The sequence below is a fragment of the Ovis aries genome, chromosome 1 (assembly GCF_016772045.2).
Source record: "Ovis aries strain OAR_USU_Benz2616 breed Rambouillet chromosome 1, ARS-UI_Ramb_v3.0, whole genome shotgun sequence".
NCBI classification, from domain to species: domain Eukaryota; kingdom Metazoa; phylum Chordata; class Mammalia; order Artiodactyla; family Bovidae; genus Ovis; species Ovis aries.
This window is the reverse complement of record NC_056054.1, coordinates 187,708,920-187,732,588: the sequence shown is the minus strand read 5'-3', so window position 1 is coordinate 187,732,588 and position 23,669 is coordinate 187,708,920. Positions and strand designations below refer to the sequence as shown.

At 37.2% G+C, this 23,669-nt stretch overlaps 1 protein-coding gene across 2 annotated transcripts in view; it reads left to right on the top strand.

The window, feature by feature from the left end:
• KPNA1 (karyopherin subunit alpha 1) overlaps nt 1–23,374 on the top strand; it is a 69,433-nt gene extending 46,059 nt beyond the window's left edge. For both annotated transcript variants that reach the window (XM_060418564.1, XM_004002976.6), the window contains exons 6-14: nt 709–840; nt 1,836–1,924; nt 2,269–2,368; nt 4,194–4,357; nt 5,819–5,897; nt 11,234–11,359; nt 12,990–13,117; nt 18,351–18,529; nt 19,918–23,374. In XM_060418564.1, coding sequence (XP_060274547.1) covers nt 709–840; nt 1,836–1,924; nt 2,269–2,368; nt 4,194–4,357; nt 5,819–5,897; nt 11,234–11,359; nt 12,990–13,117; nt 18,351–18,529; nt 19,918–20,105 — 1,185 coding nt within the window. In that variant the 3' untranslated portion in view covers nt 20,106–23,374. The remainder of the gene's footprint in view (nt 1–708; nt 841–1,835; nt 1,925–2,268; nt 2,369–4,193; nt 4,358–5,818; nt 5,898–11,233; nt 11,360–12,989; nt 13,118–18,350; nt 18,530–19,917) is intronic.
• Nucleotides 23,375–23,669: the final 295 nt, after the last annotated feature.

Genomic DNA, 23,669 nt, shown 5'->3' with positions numbered 1-23,669 from the left:
GCCTTGGTTTGAAGGCTGCTCATTTATTGGAATCTGTTATACTCTAAAGCTGCCATTTCTGTTAGTTGTATGCCTGTTAACTCCTTTTGGTCTACTTAATCATTTAAATTGTCTTCCACCTTTTTCACTCTGCCTCTGTTTTATACATTTTACACTAATATTCTTTCTCCACTTCACTTTTCCTATTTTATAGAAATTATTTAATTTTTTTATTAGATAATAAACATGGTTTAACGCCAAAAGGTATATAAAGGTTTTACTCTAATAAGTGTTTATCCTTCCTGTACTTATTTCTGATTCACCTAGATCTCTCTATGTAAGTAGAAAATATTTACAGTTTATTATGATTCCTTCAAGAGATATCCTATGCAATAAGTAAATTAATGCATATACTCTTTCTTAACCCTTTTGAAAAATACAGTATGGTACCAAACACTCCCTCATTCTTCTTGTGGTCTCATGTCAGTCAGCTCTACTTGGATCTGAAATTTTAGACACCCAATCAGTATTCTTGATGAAGGTTATTTCTTTGGGAATTCTATTAAATTAGTATAGTATTTACCTGATAGATTATATTCAAATAATGATCTCACATTCTTTCTTCATGCATAGAAAAGTGTTGTTGTTTTTTTTAAGAAAACCTTATTGTTGTAAGTAAACAACCTATTAAATTCTACTAAGATAATGAAATTATTTTTATCTTTATAGTTTGAATCAGCTTGGGTACTGACAAATATTGCTTCAGGAAATTCTCTTCAGACCCGGATTGTGATTCAGGCAGGAGCTGTGCCTATCTTCATAGAGTTGCTCAGCTCAGAGTTTGAAGATGTCCAGGAACAGGTAAAAGATGAAACAAGTAAAGAGAAGCAGGTTAAAGAATACAGTTTTTCCTGAGTCTTATATTCAGGAGTCTTAGTGTTACCACTTGGATATGACAGTCCATGGTTCTCACATGGAGTGTTCCAGAAATCTAAATGTAATCTAAATAGGAAGTTTCATATTGAATATAGGCAGAATTTCTCCTAGAAACATAAAACCGTTTTTCCATTCCAACCCTGAAATTCTTGAAGTCTCATACATATACATCTTAGACCATGTAAGCACTTACTGAGTTTTTTTTGTATGTGTGTAATACTGTTTAGTGTTGATTGAAGTAGCAAGTCTTTGTTACTTTTGTGCAGAAAATCACTTAGAAAAAAATGCATTTTTCATTATTGCAAACTTTGTCAAACTCATAAATACAAATTGTTACTAAATGAGTACGATTTTATTCTACAATTTTATTAAGGTATAATCAAGCTACAGTTAACTGCATATGGTTAAAGTGTATAATTTGTAAGTTCTAACATATGTGTGTACCCATGAAAGATTACAGTCAAGATTGCTAGTATATCCACTTCCCAAAATTGAGTCAAGTTTTCTGCGTTTTTATTGCTCTTAATTTCTTGGCTCACTGTTTTCTTTTGTAAGCAAGCTTAAAATACATTTTAAATCAGCTGAGTAAACCATTTGGATCTCTGATATGTTCCAAGGGCTGCACAGAATGTTACTTAAGGATAAGACCCCCTAAGGTAAAGAATATATAAGAACTGGTACCTCTTTTTAATGACTTCACTACCATAAGTATATTCACATGCATACTGTTAATATTACTGATCTTCTACCAGTCACATAACAGTTTCATTTGACTCCCTGATGAGTGAGCTTAAAGGTATTAGTAGTTAATGTCCATGTACAATATGTTGATTAGCTACTGTGTTATTGGCATCTTTTTTGAAAGAACTATGAGAAAATTAAACTCTACAGCCTGTCATTAATGAATAATTCTTTCACAGGCAGTCTGGGCTCTTGGCAACATTGCTGGAGATAGTACCATGTGCAGGGACTATGTCTTAGACTGCAATATTCTTCCCCCTCTTCTGCAGTAAGTTTCTTTCTGTTTTGTGAGTAATAAAAATATGGGACGTTCCTCAGAAACAAATGCATCTTTGGAAATCATTTTGGATTTCCTAGTGTTGCTTTTCATTACAAATATTTTCTTATTAACTTGTTCAGCTCATTTCCTTGGGCACTGTCTTATTCAGGTGTGTAAAAAGAAGTGCCAAAATTCTGAATTCTTTGTGTTAGAATTAAACTTTATTGTTCTGGAGAAGAGCTATTTGAAGACATCTGTCTATCAGTAGCATTAAGTGGTTAAATATTTATCTTATGCCATCAGAGAATTGATGCCCATTATATCATTTACCAATTGCATCATTATACTTATAGGTTATTTTCAAAGCAGAACCGCCTGACTATGACCCGGAATGCAGTATGGGCTTTGTCTAATCTCTGTAGAGGGAAAAGTCCACCTCCAGAATTTGCAAAGGTAAGGATTATGCTTGTGGGAAATTGGCAGAAAAAGTACAGTTAAAAGAGTGTAGCAACCAATGTTAATGTGAATAGAAAGAGAATGATTTTTGATAAACGAAAATGTTAGAATTTTGTTTCTAGAAAACTAGGTATACCAAGGAATGCTCAAACTACCGCACAGTTGCACTCATCTCACACGCTAGTAAGAGATGAACCGTGAACTTTCTGATGTTCAGCCTGGTTTTAGAAAAGGCAGAGGAACCAGAGATCAAATTGCCAACATCCGCTGGATCATGGAAAAGGCAAGAGAGTTCCAGAAAAACATCTATTTCTGCTTTATTGACTATGCCAAAGCCTTTGACTGTGTGGATCACAATAAACTGTGGAAAATTCTGAAAGAGATGGGAATACCAGACCACCTAACCTGCCTCTTAAGAAATCTGTATGCAGGCCAGGAAGCAGCAGTTAGAACTGGACATGGAACAACAGACTGGTTCCAAATAGGAAAAGGAGTATGTAAAGGCTGGATATTGTCACCCTGCGTATTTAACTCATATGCAGAGTACATCATGAGAAACGCTGGACTGGAAGAAGCACAAGCTGGAATCAAGACTGCTGGGAGAAATATCAATAACCTCAGATATGCAGATGACACCACCCTTATGGCAGAAAATGAAGAGGAATTAAAAAGCCTCTTGATGAAAGTAAAAGAGGAGAGTGAAAAAGTTGGCTTAAAGCTCAACATTCAGAAAACGAAGATCGTGGCATCCGGTTCTGTTACTCTATGGGAAATAGATGGAGAAACAGTGGAAACAGTGTCAGACTTTATTTTGGGGGGCTCCAAAATCACTGCAGATGGTGACTGTAGCCATGAAATTAAAAGATGCTTACTCCTTGGAAGAAAAGTTATGAGCAACCTAGATAGCATATTGAAAAGCAGAGACATTGCTTTGCCAACTAAGGTCCGTGTAGTCAAGGCTATTTTCCAGTAGTCATGTATGGATGTGAGAGTTGGACTGTGAAGAAGGCTGAGTGCGAAGAATTGATGCTTTTGAACTGTGGTGTTGGAGAAGACTCTTGAGAGTCCCTTGGACTGCAAGGAGATCCAACCAGTCCATTCTGAAGAAGATCAACCCTGGGATTTCTTTTGGAAGGAATGATGCTAAAGCTGAAACTCCTGTACTTTGGCCACCTCATGCGAAGAGTTGACTCAGTGGAAAAGACCCTGATGCTGGAAGGGATTGGGGGCTGGAGGAGAAGGGGACGACCGAGGATGAGATGGCTGGATGGCATCACTGACTCGATGGATGCGAGTCTGAGTGAACTCCGGGAGATGGTGATGGACAGGGAGGCCTGGCGTGCTGCAATTCATGGGGTTGCAAAGAGTCAGACATGACTGAGCGACTGAACTGAACTGAACTGAGGTCTTTGTTTTTGTTTGAATTTGGAATAAGTCTTCACTGCCAGTAGAAAGCTCTGAACTAACCTTAAATGTGGCATTTTTTGTTCATAACAAAGTATCTAAAATGTAGAATTTCCTGGCTTTAGCACTTAGGAAAATTGCTTTGTCTGTGAACCACAGAGAGTGTTTTGATAAGGAATCCCACCCTGAGAATTGGTATATATTAAACTTTGCTCTTTGAAATTGTTTTCCTTGGGCTCTGACTACTTCATCAAAGTAAACTACAAGGTGGAAATGTCATTTGGCCACTTATTACTCCATCTCTAGGAGTATGAATCACCCCAGAAGTCACCAGGTGTGTGCCCGGTTGCTTTCTGCCCCGCTCCTCACTTGCTTCCATTTTCTTGACTTTCATAAGCATGCCACCTTTCCTTTACAGGTTTCCCCTTGTCTGAATGTGCTGTCCTGGCTGCTGTTTGTCAGTGACACTGATGTACTGGCTGATGCCTGCTGGGCCCTCTCATATCTATCAGATGGACCCAACGATAAAATTCAAGCAGTCATTGATGCAGGAGTATGTAGGAGACTTGTGGAGCTGTTGATGTAAGATATCTTTAAGGAAGTGTGTTCTCTTGTTTCTCATACTAGTGTTCTAGTTGCTGATACTCAAATATTAATGTATTATACTGATTTGTTGTGCTTTAGGCTACTGTCCTTTGTTACTTTGTTATATTCACATTAAATCTGTTTGTTTTTTTGTTTTGAGGATTATAAAGAGCCTCTCACTCTTTCTCTGTAAGCAGCCCTTCAGCAAAAACATTTGGAAAACTCTGATTTATTTAATTCTAGCTCATATTTAGTATTCTGAGACAAACCACTGGATGGCAAACTTATCTTTTGTCTCATGTGGTCTAGGCTCACTTAGTCTAAGTTCTTTAAAGCTTAACCTAGACTAGTGTCAGACTTTGAATTTCATTTTGCTATATCTCTTTGGATCCCTTTCATTTATGAAGTGGAAGATATGCTGATGGCATAACTAATTTGAGACTGTATTAATCAAATTTTTAGAAAATACTGTTGAAGAAAAAATTAGAGTGATAACGTAATGGGGAAGTAGTATAATTACAAGCCATGTGAAATTTATTGGAGTAAGTACAAAGTAGATGGAAGGAAACATTGTCCTAAAGATGACACATCAAATGGATTAGATGGTATAATATTTAGAGTATAAAACGCTGGGATGATAGCTGGCCCACAGACTGGGTACAGATCCCGTAGCATAGTGCTTTTGTGAATTAAAAGCAGTGTGATGCTGGAGGAGTCAAAAGTACAGCATTCAGAATCTGGGAAGTAATCTTTCGTACTCTTTAATCACTTTTGCTATATATTTTAACCATTTCTTTTTGGTCATCAGATCTTAAATGTGAAGAAACTGGCATAGTTTTGAGAAGAGTGATCAATCTCATTAAATGGGAGAGAAAAGATATCTAAGGAAAGTTAAAGGATATTAACTTATTTAGCCTGAAGTCAAAACTTAATATCTGTCCTCAGATATGTAAAAGATTTTGGAGGGGGTTTTCAGCCCACTAAGTGAGCTGAAGTTTAGTAGAAAGAGTTTAGTATTTGAAGTATGGAGCCTGACTCATTTTCAAGGTAGTTCAACTGTTGACGTGTTTTTATTTCTGTGAAAATGAAATAATTTGTAAAATGTTAAAAAGTGCTGTATAAATGTTACTGTTGCTCTCTATTATCAGCAACCATGGAAACCAAGTAAAGAGGAAATGAAACCTGTTTTAAAGAATGAGAGGGAATACTTGGACTCTAGGTGATAAAATACTTGAGAAAGGTTTTTAGGACAGATTGGTAGCTTTTATCTAAAAATATTAAATAAGGGAAAGACAGTCCTTCTTGGGTACACCAGAAACATTTCCTCATCCTGATAGGGGTCCTTGTACCTTTCTGGTCCAAGATCCTATCACTTATCTCTTGGGTTTTAGCTCTAAGGAAAGGAGATTACAGATGTTACTGTTGGATATAATACATCTTTTCTTTTTATGGTTGCAGGCATAATGATTATAAAGTGGTTTCTCCTGCTTTGCGGGCTGTTGGAAACATTGTCACAGGAGATGATATTCAGACACAGGTATGAATTAATGGTAACTTTTCTTCCTTCCAAAATAGCACATTGAAACCCCCCCCCCCCATGAATATATTTCTATTACAGTATTTAACTCCCTATTATTGGGGAGAATTGATACTTTGTTTCATTAATGTTTGTTAAATGTTAGCTTGGCTGCCACTTTCAATACCTTCACTACTTGTATCTCTGTCTTGACCTACTGCTTGTAGCAATCTTGGGTTCCTGAGGAGCCTGGTGGACTCCTTGGAGTCACAAAGAATCAGATACAACTGAGCAACTGGCCACACACGCAATAGTGCAGCTTATCCTTTTGGTTAGATTTATTTCTCACTACTTCTACTTGAAGGGATTCCTATAAGCATCAGAAGTTTCCAGTAGCATCCTTTCTGTCAGCTTCATCTCCTCTTCCCTAGTAGCTTCCTCCATTCTGTAAATGGTAAGTTTCCCAAGTGAGGAGGATCTTCCCTCCCCGTTCTTAATGTGATCCTCTAGTCCACTCAACTTTTATATGAAGATACGTCACTCACTTCTAGCTATTTTTTATTCTTGATCCCTCAGATGCATTGGCATCATCTTTAAAATTATCTTCCTAGGCTTCTGTGATGTTGAAGTATTTCGGGTCTCCTGCTTCACTGACCATTTGTTTTTCTTGAGCAAGCTCCTTTACCTCTTCTTTTTCTCTTTATGGGATTATCCTCTGTAGGGGATTAGGTTTCTGCTTTAGCTGTTTCTTAACCAGCTCTGACTTTCAGCAAGACATTTAATGTGTTTACTTTTCTATCCTATAAAATTAAAGAGACTTTGTTGTCAATTGTCTTCCAGCTCTTAATATTTACTTTAAAATGATTCTGTCCACAGAGGAACTGTTGTTTTTCCTGGTTTATCTGGCCCTCTGCTTATTTACGTTCCTGTTTTGGTGAATGACCCCAGCGGTCACCCAAGCCAAAAACCTGACATTAGCTTGGTTACTGCCTTTCTTCTACCTTTCTTATCAGTCACTAATGATGGTCGTCTCTGCTCATTCCTTGCAGTGCTTAGTTCACACATTTCTTACTGTACTATTCCCATGTCACCAGAAGGATGCTTGTAACATGCAAATTTGATTGTGTCATTCTCTTAAAGTCTTTTTATAGCCCCTGATTGTTCTTGGATAGTGTTCTAAGATCCTTTAAAGTCTGGCACCTGTATAATGAAATGCTATGCAACAGAATGAAGAACCTATTAAGCGTGTTTTAATACATAGAATGTTTTTCATGTTCTGTTGTTCAAAAAGGAAAACAAGGCACAGAATAGTGTGTAGCAAACATTACTATTTGTGTAAGAGTGGTGGAGAGGAGAGGAGAAAAAAACAATAGATGTGTGTGTTTGTAATTGCATGAAATTTCTCAGGAAGCACACACAGGAAACTAATAACATTGGTTGTCTCTGTGGGTAGCTGGGGTATAGGAATGGAAAGGAAGCTTAAAACTATATAGTCCTTTTTATTTTCTGAATTTTAAAACCATATTAGTGTATTTGCTATTGAAAAAAAGTTTGTCTACCCCTTCGCATGTCATGCTCTATGCTTTTGCCCTGTTTATTCCTATGTGTAATAGCTGGGACACACCTGGGTTCTGAGATTTAACACAGAGCTTGCTTCCCTTGACATGGAATATATGTCTCCATCCCCCATCCCTGCTCTGACCAGTTCCTTACACAAACTCGCACTCTGCCACTAATGTCTTGTCATTCTTCAAGTCTTGCTTTTAATTTTCTCTGAGAAGCTAACTCTTAAATTAGGTGCTCCCTCCTTTGTTTCATCCGTCAAAGCACTTACCACTGTATGATAACTGTCTGCTAGATTATAAGCTTATAGAGGTGGAACTGTGTCAATCTTGTTCACTTTTGTTCTTCTATAATTGTCCCAGGCACAATGTGTAGAGACTCAAAAAATATTTACCTAATAAATGAAGTTCTGAATCTGTATATAGTTCTGATCTCTTTCAAGTTCCAGTAACATGTTTCCAGTACCTGTCTCACTTTATCTTCTCACCCACAAAGTGAGTTCCAAGTTTTGATTTTTCCCACTTCAGTTAATGGTATGATTTATTCCCCCACTCTTGAAACTTTGCAGTCATGTTTGGTGTCTTCATCTCTCATACTTTTTTTGATAGCAAGTCAGCAGGTCTTATGGGTTCTTAGCATTTTTATTGAATTTTGGCTGTGCTGGGTCTTTGTTGCTTGGTGTGGTCTTTCCCTAGTTGCAGCACGCAGGGGCTGCTCTTCATTTTGGTGTGAGGGCTTCTCATTGGAGTGGTTTCTCTTGTTGTGGCGCACGGGCTCTAGGTGTGCAGGCTTCAGTAGTTGTGACATACAGGCTCAGTAGGTTGCGGCTCATGGAGCCTAGAACATGCAGGCTTCAGTGATTGCAGCATGCAGGCTCTAGAGCCTGGGCTCAATAGTTGTGCACAGCCTTTGTGGCATATGGAATCTTCCTAACCAGGAATCAAACTCATATCCCCTGCATTATTGGCAGGCAGAATCTTACCCACTGCGCCACCAGGCAAGTCCCTTCATTGTTTCTAGGTCCACACCTGATTACCTTAGTTTGGGCCCTGTTTTCTCACATACAGTGGTTGTTGCTGTACCTACCGTATTTATCCTCCTGCTCTCCCCGGCATTTACCCCTCTCGGTGTATTCTTTCTGCTTCTGCTGCTGCTAATTCACTTCAGTCGTGTCCGACTCTGTGCGACCCCATAGACGGTAGTCCACCAGGCTCCCCCGTCCCTGGGATTCTCCAGGCAAGAACGCTGGAGTGGGGTGCCATTGCCTTCTCCAGTATTCTTCCTAATAACTGCTTAAACTTTTCTAAAATAACTGTTCACATTTTTTTCCTCCTAGAAACATTGAGCTTTAATGCCTGTGAGATAAAGAACCTTGAAAGACTTAGGAATTTGCACTGCAGTGTTTTAGTTGCATTCTTCTTTCTAGCCTCCTGTTAATTTTTTTGGGTACAGAACCTTTCCTTAAGTTTCACTCATGTTTTCTTAATTCAGTACTTTGTGGTAGCCTGTCAGCATTTTTTTCATTTCTAATCCTTCCATATGCTGTGTCCTGCCTCTTCTTTATAAAATCCTATCTGTGTTTCAGAGTGTTTCCTCCCACCCCCTCCCATGAAGTCTTTTTTTTTTCTTACTACTCCTTCTCAAGGAATTCTTTAACTTCTGACATGCTTATTTTCCACACGACATATTCAGCATTTAACAGATTGCTTTGTGACTTTTTTATACTGTTATTTGGAATGACTGTACTTGTTAAACTACAAGTTTTGTTACTTTTTGAGTTAATAGGCAAAAATTGGCTTCATTTTAATTTTCATTTCTTTGTGAGGTAATTTGCTATTAAAATTGTAGTTTCTCTTATCAGTTTACATGCTAAAGACAGCAACCTTTTCTGTTGCAAATGCTTTTTCACATTGCTGTCCATTTTAATTTTCATGAATTTCTTGACATAAAAAAGTTTTTGTTTGGTAAAATTTTGATTTTTCCCCTGTAATTTCTTCTACTGTTTTTAATGCTTATAAAGTCCTTCACTGGCCTCCAAACCAGCTGTTAACTGGCTAATTTATATTAATATTTTCTTCTGCTTTATGGTTTTTTATATTTACTCTTTAAATAGGTTGCAAATTTATTTTAGTAACTGTTTAGGGTTAAGAATTGATTTAAAAATTTTTTTCAACTAGTTACCCCTTATTTCAGTTGTCCTTGTTGTTCAGTCTGTCACTTGAGTCATGTGCAACTCTTTGCGACCCCATGAATTACATACAGCACACCAGGCTTCTCTGTCCTTTACTATCTCCCTGACTTTGCTCAGACTCACGTCCATTGAGTCAGTGATGCCATCCAACCATCTCATCCTCTTTCATCCTCTTCTCCTCTTGCCCTCAGTCTTTCCCAGCATCAGTGTCTTTTCCAGTGAGTCAGCTCTTCACATCAGGTGGCCAAAGTATTAGAGCTTCACCTTTAGCATCAGACTTTCCAGTGGATATTCAGGACTGATTTCCTTTAGGATTGACTGGTTTCATCTTCTTGCAGTCCAAGGGACTCTCAAGTCTTCTCCAACATCAGTTTCAAAGTGTCAGTTCTTTGGTGCTTAGCCTTCTTTATGGTCCACCTCTCACATCCATACATGACGACTGGAAAAACTGTGGCTTTGACTATATGGACCTTTGTCAGCAAAGTGATATCTCTGGTTTTAAATACGCTGTCTAGGTTTGTCATAGCTATTCATCCAGGGAGCACATGTCTTTTAATTTTGTGGCAGCAGTCACCGTCCGCATTGATTTTGGAACCCAAGTAAATGAAATCTGACAATTTCACATTTTCCCCATCTATTTACCGTGAAGTGATAGGACCAGATGTCATAATCTTAGGTTTTTGAATATTGGGTTTTAAGCCAGTTTTTTCACTCTCTTCTTTGATGTTCATCAAGAGGTTCTTTAGTTCTTCTTCACTAGAACCATCTATTAAATAAGACTACTAGTCAGTTAATCCTTTCTTGAAGAAAAAGGTATATATACTTAATTCTTGATAAATACTTGCATTTGTTTCTAGACTAGATATGCTGTTCTATTCTTTAGAGCCTTCCCTTGTGGCTCAACTGGTAAAGAATCCACCTACAGTGTGGGAGATGTGGGTTCGATCCCTGGGTTGGGAAGATCCCCTAGAGAAGGGAAAGGCTACCTACTTCAGTATTCTGGCCTAGAGAATTCCATGGACTGTATAGTCCGTGGGGTCGCAAAGAGTTGGACAGGACTGAACAACTTTCACTTTCACTTTTCTCTTCTTTAATGATTGATTCTTGAGCCTGTCACATATTATTTTAATCATTATAACTTTATGGTTTTAGTTTCCAGTAGAGTAGATTTCCTTGTTCACTTTTATTTGTTTTACTTTCTTCACCTTTGTAAGCTGTTTAATAGCTGGGGGCATGTATTTTCAATCTTTGTATCCTGTAAAGCACCTGGTATTCTTAACTAAGTATATATTGATTTCTGAGACCACTTACTAATTTCTGGTCACTTACTGGAAAGATATTTTAATATGCTATAGGCATAGTAAAGTGAATAAGGCACATTGTTTAGTGGTTGTGAGTATATATAATGAAATTGCTTTGATAATCTTAGAAATGAATTCTTACTAGCAGTGAATACTTTTTTACATATATAAAGTTAAGTCTAAAATTTCAAGGAGAGATTTTTTTTTTTTGCCTGTATTTTCCTAAAATAAAGTATGTGAGTTAGAGATTTACTTCTGTTTGGATCAATACAATAAGTAACCTTTTCAAACTTTACCTTTAGGTAATTTTGAATTGCTCAGCTCTGCAGAGTTTGTTGCATTTGCTGAGTAGCCCAAAGGAGTCTATCAAAAAGGAGGCATGTTGGACAATATCTAATATCACAGCTGGAAATAGGGCACAGATCCAGGTAATCTCTTATCACCCATCTTTATTCTATATTTTTATTATTTGAGGGTTTTTCAGTCAGCATTTAAAGTGTATGTGTGTGTGTGTGTATATATTTTTTTCCTTATTGCCTTGGACACCACTAATTTCCAGTGCTGTCTTACGTAGTCTACACCTTGGTTTTTTATTGCATTATAGAGGTTAAGTCTTTTGAAACTTACACTCAGGCTTTGGCTTTTTCTCTTTGCCTTAAATATTTGAAAATTTGCCAAGATCTGAGACGTAGTATCTTGTATTTTCAAAATGTTTTGATGGACTTTATGCTAAGTAGACTGGCTTTTTACTCTTGCCAAGTAAAACATTTATTTATTTTTTAATGGACTTGTGTTAGATTGCTTCAGTTTTTCACGACTCTTTGGGGACCTAGTTTTCTCTAAATGGTTATCTGCCCTTGATTTTTGTTCTTGTATTAGTGGGAGAGTGACCCAGCTGAGAGACAGTGGGCCAGATGTTTCAGGATAGACCACGAAAAAGGCTGAAACAACAAGGTAGAACAGATATACCATAGACTTTGAGCTGAGTAGAATTGTAGAGGTCATCTAATCCAACATTCTTGATTAAAGATGAAACTGAGGTTCAGAGAAATAAAATGGTTTGCTCACAGATACCTTCAGTAAATGACAGAACCAAGATGAAGCGTCTTTCCACTAAACTTAATTGATTTCCTTCAGTGGTGTAATAGAGTTCTTGACCAGGAAAACATTGTTAGTCATTCCCCAGAAAGCTGTCAGGGGCTGAGATTTATAGCTATAGCAATTTATAGCATGTTTTCAGCTGTAGTTTGTTGTCTGCTACCATCAAGCTCTCGTGTAGAATTCCTCAGATTTTTGATACAGGAAATGATAACCCATTTTAGGTTCTTGAACTGAGGAGAAACATGAAGAAAGCAATTTGAGGAAGACTACTTTAGTATATGAGAGGGACTAAATAAAAGTACTCTGTCTAACTAAGGGCTATTCTGGTAATCTGGGTGGGAGGTTGTGGCTTGGAGTAAAATAGTGGCAGTGCTAAAGGAAAAGATGAATTGAGGATGTTCTGAATTGAGAATGTAAGGGAGACTTGGTGACTGATTGAATTTAGAATGAATAAATAAATACAGAACAGCCTTTGTGAACTAGAGAGGTTTGAAAAAAGACCTGATAGAGCAGATGATATGTTTAAGGTGGATAGCAGATGTAAACTAAGCTCTCAGCCACCTTGGACTGCGATTCCAGTGAGAAATGGGGACTGGAGCTGCAGAACACACATGTGAGAGTGGATGCTATGAAAGAAAGGAGAATGGCAAAGGAACAGAGAATTGAACCTTTAAAATTTGTTATTGTGAATGGAATAAGAGAGAACAATAAAAGAGAAAAGAACCCATGTAGAATAGAAAAGTAGGAGATTACAGGGTCACAAACTCCAGGGAATATGTTAGTGTAACTAAGTGTAGCCAAAAAGTTTGGGATAATGAGGAGTTAACTCCTTCTGGTAATCTTTAACAGGGGAAGGTCGACATTAGTAAAGCTAGCTGAAAAGTTATAAGTAGCATCATGAACATTTTTGTAACTCTTGTAATTTCCTTGTCTTCAATTTTTTTTCTTTAATTTCAGACTGTGATAGATGCCAACATTTTCCCAGCCCTCATTAGTATACTACAGACTGCTGAGTTTCGGACAAGGAAAGAAGCTGCCTGGGCCATCACAAATGCAACTTCTGGAGGATCAGCTGAACAGATCAAGTAAGTACTAGCCAAGTCGTGTCTTATAAAGAAAATCATTCTGTCTCCCAGTTAAGAATGCCCAACTCTGACCTCTTGGAAGATTGTTATTAGTTTCATAATTAGACTGAAGTGTATATTTGATTTCTTAATATTTTGCCCATTCTTTTTTGCTAAAGATAATTCTGGGATGTGAGAAGAAAGGCATAGTTCCATAGTTGAGGTTTGAGGCCATCGAAATACTTAAAGGGGGTGGCTTGAGCCTACTCTGAAAGCTGCATAATCAAAAACATTGTGGGTAGTCCGATAGGTTACTTGTAGAATTCTTAAGAGTCCAACTTTAATAGCTAACTTGCTATTTTCTTATTTAGATGTCTTAATAATAGAAATGCACAGACTTGAAAGAGAAGTATGAAAGTGCCAAATTTAGTAGAGGCAAGTCTCCTAAAGTACTATTATTCAGTAAAGGGAGAGATCTATATTAGATTGAGACTTAAATGGCCCCTAGAGCAGCAACTTACAACCTTAATGGCTACACAGTGCATAAATATGGATAGGAATCAATTCCTCAAAAGAATAACATATAATCAAATGCTTAATTATGGATATATCTTGCTGTAACATACTTTGGGGAATTCAAATGAGGAGAAGATGGTTACCAATGAGTGTTAAACCATTCACCTTTTCTGTATATGTAACATGGGGGAAACATAGCTACTTCTGATATTGTTTCTTTGTGAATTAAACATAGGTGCTCAGCCAGTGCTGACTTTTAGTGCTGAGTTTGGAATTTCAACATGAGAAGGTAAAGTAGTCCTAAGATTTCAGAAATTGATCAGCTACAGAAAATCAGAAGTATATACCTGAAATAATACAGTTTAAATAGATTAACACATGCAGTAGCCATTTCAGTAAAGTTCATCATGTATAGGAGATACTTCAACTGGTCTTCAGAACGTGTTTGTATGAGATTGGGTCTTTTTTAATCTTCAAAATTCTGGTTTGGAATACTATGATTTTTAAATGTCACCACCAGATGGCGGTAAAATGAAGTAATATAGAAGTTTATTAGAACAGTTGATGGGGTTTCCCGGGTGGCGCTCATGATAAAGAACCTGGCTGCCAGTGCAGGAGACGTAAGAGACACGGGTTCAACGCTGGGTCGGGAAGATCCCCTGAAGGAGGACACAGCAACCCACTCCAGTATTCTTGCCTGGAGAATCCCAGGGACGGAGGAGCCTGGTGGGCTACAGTCATGGGGTCGCACAGAATTGGACATGACTGAAGCAACTTAACATACACACATGCAGAACAGTTGACAGTCAAGTTTTATGTTCAGATTCAGATTTATAATTATTGTCACTATATATTATACCAGTATGTTTTCTTAATTGACATGTATATATTTTAAAGACATTTGAAAAATACTATGGTATCCATCAGGAAGTATTCAGGGTGTTTTGCTCTGTTAGGAATGGAATGGCTCCTATCCCTTTTTAAAATTCAGCATAGCTGTTTGTAATAATGAAGTTAATTATCAATCTCCTAGCCATTTTTTCTTAAAGAGTTATATTGAAAGATTATTATGAAAATATTAGTCTAAATTATAGAAAATAAACTGACTTTATTACTGATAAAAGACATCTATGTGGCTTTTGCTTATTCTTGTTGAGAAGACAAGATTTAGATGCAAGGACCAGTTATGAATAACTTGGGAAGTTTTCATAATTTTAGGTTAAATATAATCAAATGCTAATACATACTACAGTTCTTAAAACTGTAGGATAAATAATGTTGCCTGGAGTTAAAGTTTCATAAAAGAGATGAAACTTGCCATTTGAGTAGAGATTTGGTAGTTTTGGAGGAGAGAATATCATGGAGGAATGTGCACAGTAAATGTTATTGGAAGAGGCAAATCAATCTCTCTATAGGGCATGAGGAATTTAATGATAGATAGACTTTGAAAACTGGATGAAGGCATTAATCTTGGCTATTGGGAAGACTTTGGAGTGTCTTTAATATTAAAAGTGATACGAAGAAGACAGTGTTTTGAGGAGAGGAAAGAAAACAGTTAAGGTGCCATTGTAGTATTAATAGTTTAGTACATAGTGATGGCCAAAATTACGGTAATAGCTGTAAGGACTTGGACTTTCCTCGCAGTCAGTGGTTAAGACTCCACTGCTTCCACTGCAGGGCATATAGGTTTGATCCCTAGTGGAAACTAAAGATCCTGCATGCTGTGTGAGCAAAATATATATATAATAGCTGTAGCAGTGAGGTACGGGTCTAAATATGGGAAAGAAAGCTATAGGATTTGGTAACAGATCAAAAAGGAAATGAAAGAGCCAAAGACTGAAGAAAAAAGTGCCGCTTTTGATAAAAATGAGGACACAGAAGCAAAATCCTGTCTTAAGAGAGATGGTTTAAGACACAGTGAGTTTGTTGCTCATTAGAAATTTTCTTAACGAAAGCCTTTCCTGACACAAAGCCACCTAGCATCAGTGATTGCTTTATCCGAGTGTTTGAAATACACCATTCGTTGGAGCGAGTTCCAGACTTGAACCATGCTTTTCTCAAAGTGGTATGACTTTCCATCTCCTAACAGCCCAGTTCCCCTGGTCCTCTGTTTTGATGAAGGTTATTTCAGAGAAACTTGTATCAATAGTGAAACACCACTATGGTCTCCAAAGATGAGTGATTGCAGCAGAAAATAGCACCTTAAATTCCTCTGATCTTGTAAGGAGGTATAATTTAAATGGCTAGAATTGGGAACCCAGAACTCATTGAATGAACTGTGCCAGAATACAAGAAGTACTAGTACCATGTTTTTGCAGATAAAATCTGCTCACATCTTCAAAACTCTGAATTTACTTATTAGCACATTTTTTGGTAGTTTTAAAATAGTTTTAGTCAGTATTTATTCATTTAATTATATACAAGTTCTAGAAGCTTTTTATAACTTAAAATTTTTTTTAATCCTGAATCAAGTTTTCAGTACACTGCTGCTGCTGCTGCTGCTGCTGCTGCTAAGTTGCTTCAGTCGTGTCCGACTCTGTGCGACCCCATAGATGGCAGCCCACCAGGCTCCCCCGTCCCTGGGATTCTCCAGGCAAGAACACTGGAGTGGGTTGCTGTTTCCTTCTCCAGTGCATGAAAGTGAAAAGTGAAAGTGAAATCGCTCAGTCCTGTCCAACTCTTAGCAACCCCATGGACTGTAGCAGACCAGGCTCCTCTGTCCATGGGGTTTTCCAGGCAAGAGTACTGGAGTGGGGTGCCATTGCCTCCTCCGGTTTTCATAATAAAACATTTTACAACCAGATAGTATTATAAAACTAATGAGGTTTTAAAAGAAAATATAAGGATTAGAGGTCACCGAACCAAGATTTCTAGTGGGGAGAGGAGATCACATAAAACGTAGACCAGGATCAAGCTTGAGGACAATTTGGAGATTCTGAACAAGTCTCTGAGATAGCCAATTGCTGTTGCCTGTATAGGCCAGTGGAGTTTAAGTGCAGATATGTAAGTCATCTGTTTAAGTAACTACTTTTAAAATTTTGCTGGCGTTTATTGACAGACTTAGTGTGGTTCCCAGATTTTTCTACTTGAGGAAACTAAGACACAGATTATATAACTTGTCCAGAGTCATCCTGCTTATATGTAGCACATTTCTGGATACTTCTTATTTTTCTTTATGCTTTTCTATGATTTTCAAATTTGCAGCAACTAATCTAAGGAGGCTTTTTTTTTTTTTTTTTTTTAAAGAGAAACAATGAGAATTATATAGATATGTTGAAGGAATGGTTAACAGGTTTTAGTGACTAAAAACTGTGCTGTAAAGGAAGGGGAGATGGTCAGAAATGGCTTTTGGCCTATGTAGTCTGTATTTGAGTGACCTAGCCTGTCAAAGGACATATCATCTAAATTATCAGTAAATATTTAAATAAAATTATGCATGATACTATTAAAGTCATTGCATAGTAAATAATAAAGCTAAATATGATATAAACTTTAAAAAATTAAGGCTTTTAAAAGAAGAGAAAAATTGAGATGATAGTAAAAGTTCCTGTATACTTTGTAAATTTCTTCTAGTAAAAGCTTGCTTTAGTATGGTTACATTTGTTACAGTAGAACCAGTACTGATACATTATTAGCTTAAATTCGTATTTTATATTGAGGATTGTGTTGTACAATTACAGATTTTGATGAATGTTTCCACCATTGCTGCATCACTCACTGCTCCAGAAGTCCCCTCTTCCTCACTTGTTCATCACTACACCCTTACCCCACCCCTCAAATCCCTGGCAACCAATATTCTTTTTGTTGCCTTTATAAAAGTTTTATATTTTCCAGAATGTCATGTATTTAGAATCATGCAGTATGGAGTCTTTTCAGACTAATTTCTTTCATTTAGCAATATGCATTTAAGGTTCCTTCACATCTTTTCATAGCTTGATAGCTCATTTAATTTTTATCACTGAATCCCTGGTAGCTCAGTGGTAAAAAATCCACCTGCCAATGCAGGAGACATGGGTTTGATCCCTAGGTGGGGAAGATCCCCTGGAGAAGGAAATGGCAACTGACTCCAGTATTCTTGCCTGGGAAATCCCATGGACAGAGGAGCCTGGTGGCCTATAGTCCTTGGAGTTGCAAAAGAGTTGAACACAACTTTGTGATTATATAAGAACAGTATTCCATTGTCTAGATAATTATAGTTTATTCATTTACCTGAGTTAGGAATAAAACTCCTATAGATATTCTTGTACAGATTTTTGTGTGGACATAAATTTTCATTGTAATTGGGTAACTATCTGGGGAGTGTGATTGCTGGGTCATATGGAAAGCTTTCTTTAAAAAAAAACAAACTGCCAAGCTGTTTTTCACTGTGGTTATCTTATTTTCTATTCCCACCAGCAAAAAATGAGATGTTGTCTCAAGCAAAAAAAAAGAAAGAAAAAGGATGTTGTTTCTCCACATTTTTGTCAGCCTTTGATATTATCAGTGTTTTGGATTTTATCCATTTTAACAGATGTGTGGGGTCATCAGTTTTGATTTGCAGCCTCCCAATGACACATGTTGAGTGTCTTTTCATGTTTATTTGCTATCAGTGTCTCTTGGACTCTTTTGGACAAGGTGTAGGTTGTATGGTTGAATGAGTGCCTACTTTTATTTCTTCAGTGAATTTTAGGATTTCCCTCCCACCAAAAGTTTTATGAAATTAAAAGCTTTGTTTGACTAAATTGTTCTATCAATTTAGGTACCTCGTAGAACTGGGCTGTATCAAGCCACTCTGTGATCTCCTCACAGTCATGGACTCTAAGATCGTACAGGTTGCCCTAAATGGCTTGGAAAATATCCTGAGGCTTGGAGAACAAGAAGCCAAAAGGAATGGCACTGGCATTAATCCTTACTGTGCTTTGATTGAAGAAGCTTATGGTAAGCGAGATTAATAGATGTCCTGAAATTATTTTTTTTCCTCCGTGCTTTTCTGGCCTGTTCACACCTGTCATTAGCAAACTCATACAAAAAATTTCTCCTATAAATATTTAGTATGCAGGATGGGAAAACAGATGCATTGTAGATGTGAAGAGAAGCAAGTATCCTAAGTTTAGCCCTTTTTACATTGGACTGTTAGGATCTTCTGTTCCCTGATGCTGCCCCCCATTATGATACTTTTGTATTCTTACTAGTACATCTCAACCTCAAGAGCACCCATATCTACTGTAGACAACGCCCCATTCCACTTCTTTTCTAAGATTTTAGACTTTTGATTTTGCATTGCATTTCCCAGTTCTGTGCTCCTAACTGTAAAGATTTCTAGTTTCATTAGAAACAGTCAAGTCACTATCTGCCTTTTGGTTTCCTCATTCTTCCAATCTCAGTTCTAACTGTACCTTTAATCATTGGTTTACCATTGTACTTGATAACTTTTACATTCCCTAAGTGATTTTCATGTATAGCCACTATTGAAAACCACTACTCTAAGGTGTGTTTATTCCTAAGATTGGAATTAGGGGTCATAGGGGACAGGCATCTTCAGATTTATCAGGTAATGCAGAATTGTTTTCTAAAATGACTTTAGCAGTTTACCACTTTGTAAAAGGCTTGATTATAAAAACTATATTCCTACATAGTGTAAGAAGTTTTGAAATGTATAAAAAGACAAATGTTCCTTTATCCAGATATTTTACTGTAGAAATCTTGTTAATTTTTGCATGTTTGTGTGTGTGTGTATATATATATATGGTTTTTAATATGTATATGTTTTTTTTTTCTGAGCACTGTTAACATTTATTTCCAGTATTGCTGTAGCCATTAGATTGCTTATAAGCTGTAGGTAAAAGAAAGCCTAGCTCAGATGTACTTGAACTTAGTAAAGGGAGTATGTGTTGGCTAGTTGTCCTGGTTGGATTTCTTCCTTAAAGCAATGTAAATTGATTCTGGCTGATTGATTTATGGATGTTACACCTTTGTTGAAATGATACTGGTTAGCTCAGAGCCTGGATAGATAGAACCAGAGCTAAGAATAAACTTAGGCCACAGACACAGTCCAGTAGGAAAACTTCTGCTACTGGCCTTAGGCACAGGATGATGTGACTGTTACAGAAATTGCTGCTTCTGGGGACTGGCTGTTGCTTGCACACACATTTAAGATGTTAGTTTGCAATACTTCTATTCAGTTGTAACTGGAGGAATATTTTCTGTGTTGCAAAATGCTTATGAGAAGTAAGTAGAGAATCTTCCTTTACATCAGAGAAACAAACATGGCAAAATACAGTTTTATTAAAATTTCTAACAGATTTTTAAAAAATTCTTCATTTTAGGCCTGGATAAAATTGAATTCTTACAGAGTCATGAAAACCAAGAGATCTACCAGAAGGCCTTTGATCTTATTGAGCATTACTTTGGGACGGAGGATGAGGACAGCAGCATCGCACCCCAGGTTGACCTCAACCAGCAGCAGTACATCTTCCAGCAGTGTGAGGCACCTATGGAAGGTTTCCAGCTTTGAAGCAATCTCTGCTTTCATGTCCCTGTGTCAGACCAGGCTACCCAGTCAAGTCCTCTTGTGGAGCCCACAGTCCTCATGGAGCTAACTTCTCAAATGTTTTCCATAATACTGTTTGCGCTCATTTGCTTGCCTTGCGCACCTGCTCTCTTACACACATCTGGAAAACCTTTGGCTCTCTGTGGTGAAATACCCTTCTAATAAAAGGGTAATAACCAGAACGGCCCACTCTGTTATGGAAAACCCTAGGCTTTCGAGATCCGCACTTACATATTATAGAGTCATGGGAATATGCACATGTTAATGTGGCTCCCTTTTTTTTTGTGGGGGGAAAAAGAGGACTCCTCATTCCCTTTAATGTGGGAAAAATACTGACATTAAAAGATGAGACTAAATCTTTACCTTGAATTTCACACAACTACTTGCAACAAGGGAGATGTTTAGACCTGTTGTGTGCTTCAGAGTACTTTTCATGAGTTCTTCCACAGTGAACCCTTGGATTAACTGGTGGCTTTTTCTAGCCAAATTTGCATTAATCCTTAGTGAGATTGGATGGTTTTCTTTCCTATTGACGCCATTCTCCACAGATAGTAAACCATCCGCTCCCTCACCTTCAGCCTTCAGTGAATGTGCTTCTAGTTGTCAGGAATGCTGAAGAATTAACACTTTGACTCTTAAATGTGATACTGGTTTGAAGATTCCCTTAGAGCAGAAAGGAGAGGGGCACATATTAATTTGTATGGCTATTGCTTCTCTTTGGTCTTACATGTCTTAGGGTTTGGAAGTGGTACAGTTCTAATACTGGTATGAAGATTTAGAATCCTTAGTGATCAAAACCATATCCTGTAATTCAATAAAAAAGTTAAAAACAGGAAAAAAAAAACCCCTCTGATTTCCCCAAACCTAACCAGTGTGACTAGGGCTGTTTCTGCATTAAAACAAATGTTTCAGGCTTTGTGGTCCTGATCAAGGTCCTCATTAAATTGGAGTTCACCCTAGGTGCTGTTCCCTTCTGTGACTGGCAAATAACATATGCTTCTAAAGGCTACTTAGGGATTTTTTTTTTTTCTTAGTTAGGGTGCAGCTGGATTCTAGTGTATTCCTGCTGCGCATAAGTAGCATCCTTATTTTCAATGACCATCTTTTGGACAGACCTGTTTAACCCAAATAAGGGCAGTGATCTTTTTCTTATGACCTCATTGTTCCCTAATCATTTCATCTCCTACTAGTGCTGCCCAGTCAAGTCCCTTCCATAAAATAAAGTTTCTACCTTCTGGCTCATTTAATGACTACGACCTCTACCTACAAATGGCGCTTCCAGTACTGTCTTCAGTGATCCACATTTGTGCTCGGACTGGAATGAGAAAAATAAGCTTAATTGCCAAGAGAACTGCAACTGAGTTCAATACTATTTCTTGGTGCTAGTTGGCCATCTTGACTCAATGTTGGGACATTATCAGAGAAGATTTTTTGTTGATGTGCTGTTCAAAATGAATTCTGAAGGAAAGTTGCTCAGTTCTTTTTAAGAGAATATCCTTTTAAACCTAGAATTCATTATAACCCCGAAGTGTAACTATTTGAAAGTTCCCCTGACAAGCCGTTATATCTCTGGTAAATCCTGCTGAACATTAGGGATATTCAGAGCTTTCATACCTCATCATGTTGTTTAAACCACCAACTTATGTGATCTGATTTAAACTTTAATAAGAAATCCACTTCATTCAAAATAGAAAGATACAAAGACAAAGAACATTTATCAGCCAAGTGTGTGACGCATTCTTCGCATCTAGTCTGTAGCTGTGTCTGTGCTCTGGAATGGATACCGTCTGCTGATGTCTGTTACTGATGGAGCAGCCACTGCAAAACTAGTCAACTCCTTCTATAACTGTTACTTTTTCTAGTGCTGCTTTGTGCTGAAAGAACATTTTAGTTTACTGCACTTGACCTGTAAAAGACTTTCTTTGTAATTTTAGGGACAAATTAGGTGGTTAATTTAAAGAAAAACTTTCAATGTTGCCTTTACATCACATTAAAATATAACTTCTTTCAGAAGGGTAATAGAAGCACTGAATGATAGTAAAACTCTTGTTTTTAGCTTTGACATTTTTTGTGGCTGAGTTTTTTTTTACTTGTAAATTACTGGTAACATCATTTCTCTAGGATGTTTTAAATCATGTCCCTTCTATTGGCTAATTTTAAAAATTTCAGCTTGTTTTGATAAATCAATTTGAATGGAAAAAATATAAAATGAAGTTTCCCCTAATTAGCAAGCAAAGCATACACTGGGAGTTTTTGTTAGCAACTGCAGGTGTCTCAATGAATGAAGTAAAACAAAATCCATTTAACTAATATAGTCTATTGTCTGTCTGAAAAAAGAGGAATTTATCTTGCTCCTGTCCTAGAAGTTCATGAACCATGAGATAGCTAATTTTTTCTTGCAGTAAGTTTTTAAAATATAAAGGTTGGAATTGATTAAAAGTTAAATCCCATCATAACTGTTGGAACTGATAAAGCAGCCTTTTTAGTAACAGAAGGACATTTTAGAAGGTAGCTGTTAAAAGTCCTGTTTTTAGTTCTCTACCTGGCAGACTGTTAATTTACTTTCACTGAGATGTTAGTCATTACAAAAGCATGCTAATTTCAACACAGGAAAACTCTTCTGTAGTTTTATATACCGCTCTGGGGGAAAGTGGCTTGATTTTCCTTTCTCCTTTATTATTTCCCCTAAACTTTCAAAGTGTATTCTTTGAAATGAGAACTTTAGTTGGGGGGGTGGGGTGGGAAGCATTGATAACATTTGGGATGTAAAGACACTTTGTATCTGAAGGATCAGCAGGTAGATATGTGTTAGACTGAAAGACACCTAGAAAGGTAAAGGTGATAGGTATGAAGAATGTGAGATTTAGGAGACACAGTTCTCCATGGAACACTTTATGTTGTCACTAAGTAATTAGAACCTTTTTACACTTTGTCAGCTGTACTGTTGAAAATTCTGTTGCCCTAGGATTGTACCTTCCATCTGCCAGAAAAAGCTGAATGAACTCTGGGTTGTTTTTCATCATTATTGTCAGAGATATAAACTTTTGACAGTTACCCCATAATAAATCTGAATTATCCCAGATTGTTGCTGATTTTGCATAAGAAAAAATATGTTGTATATTTTATTAAGCAGACTTTGTCAGCTATCCTCTGTTGTACATGGCCACCCACGGGCAACTATGAATTTAATTTTCCAGTGCTAAATAAATATTTCAGTTATTTAACCCCCCCAATTTGAGGTTGCATTATGAAAGTTTTCCTCAGCTTAAAGAATTTTTCATTTTGTGAACATTTTAATATCAAGAGGCAAGTCATTATAGCTGTTGAAGGGCTTGGGACTTTCTGCCTATATTGGAAATTGTGATGTCTAAGAGTGATTTTCAGTAAAGAGGGGATCCACTTTTAGGAAGAAGTATTATTTGCCTTTCATACTTACTACGTTCTACCTCTTACATTCCAAAATTTGCTCAGACAGGTGTACCTATTGTGGAAGTCTCATCTGAATTTTTTGCCATCTGAAGCTGTTAG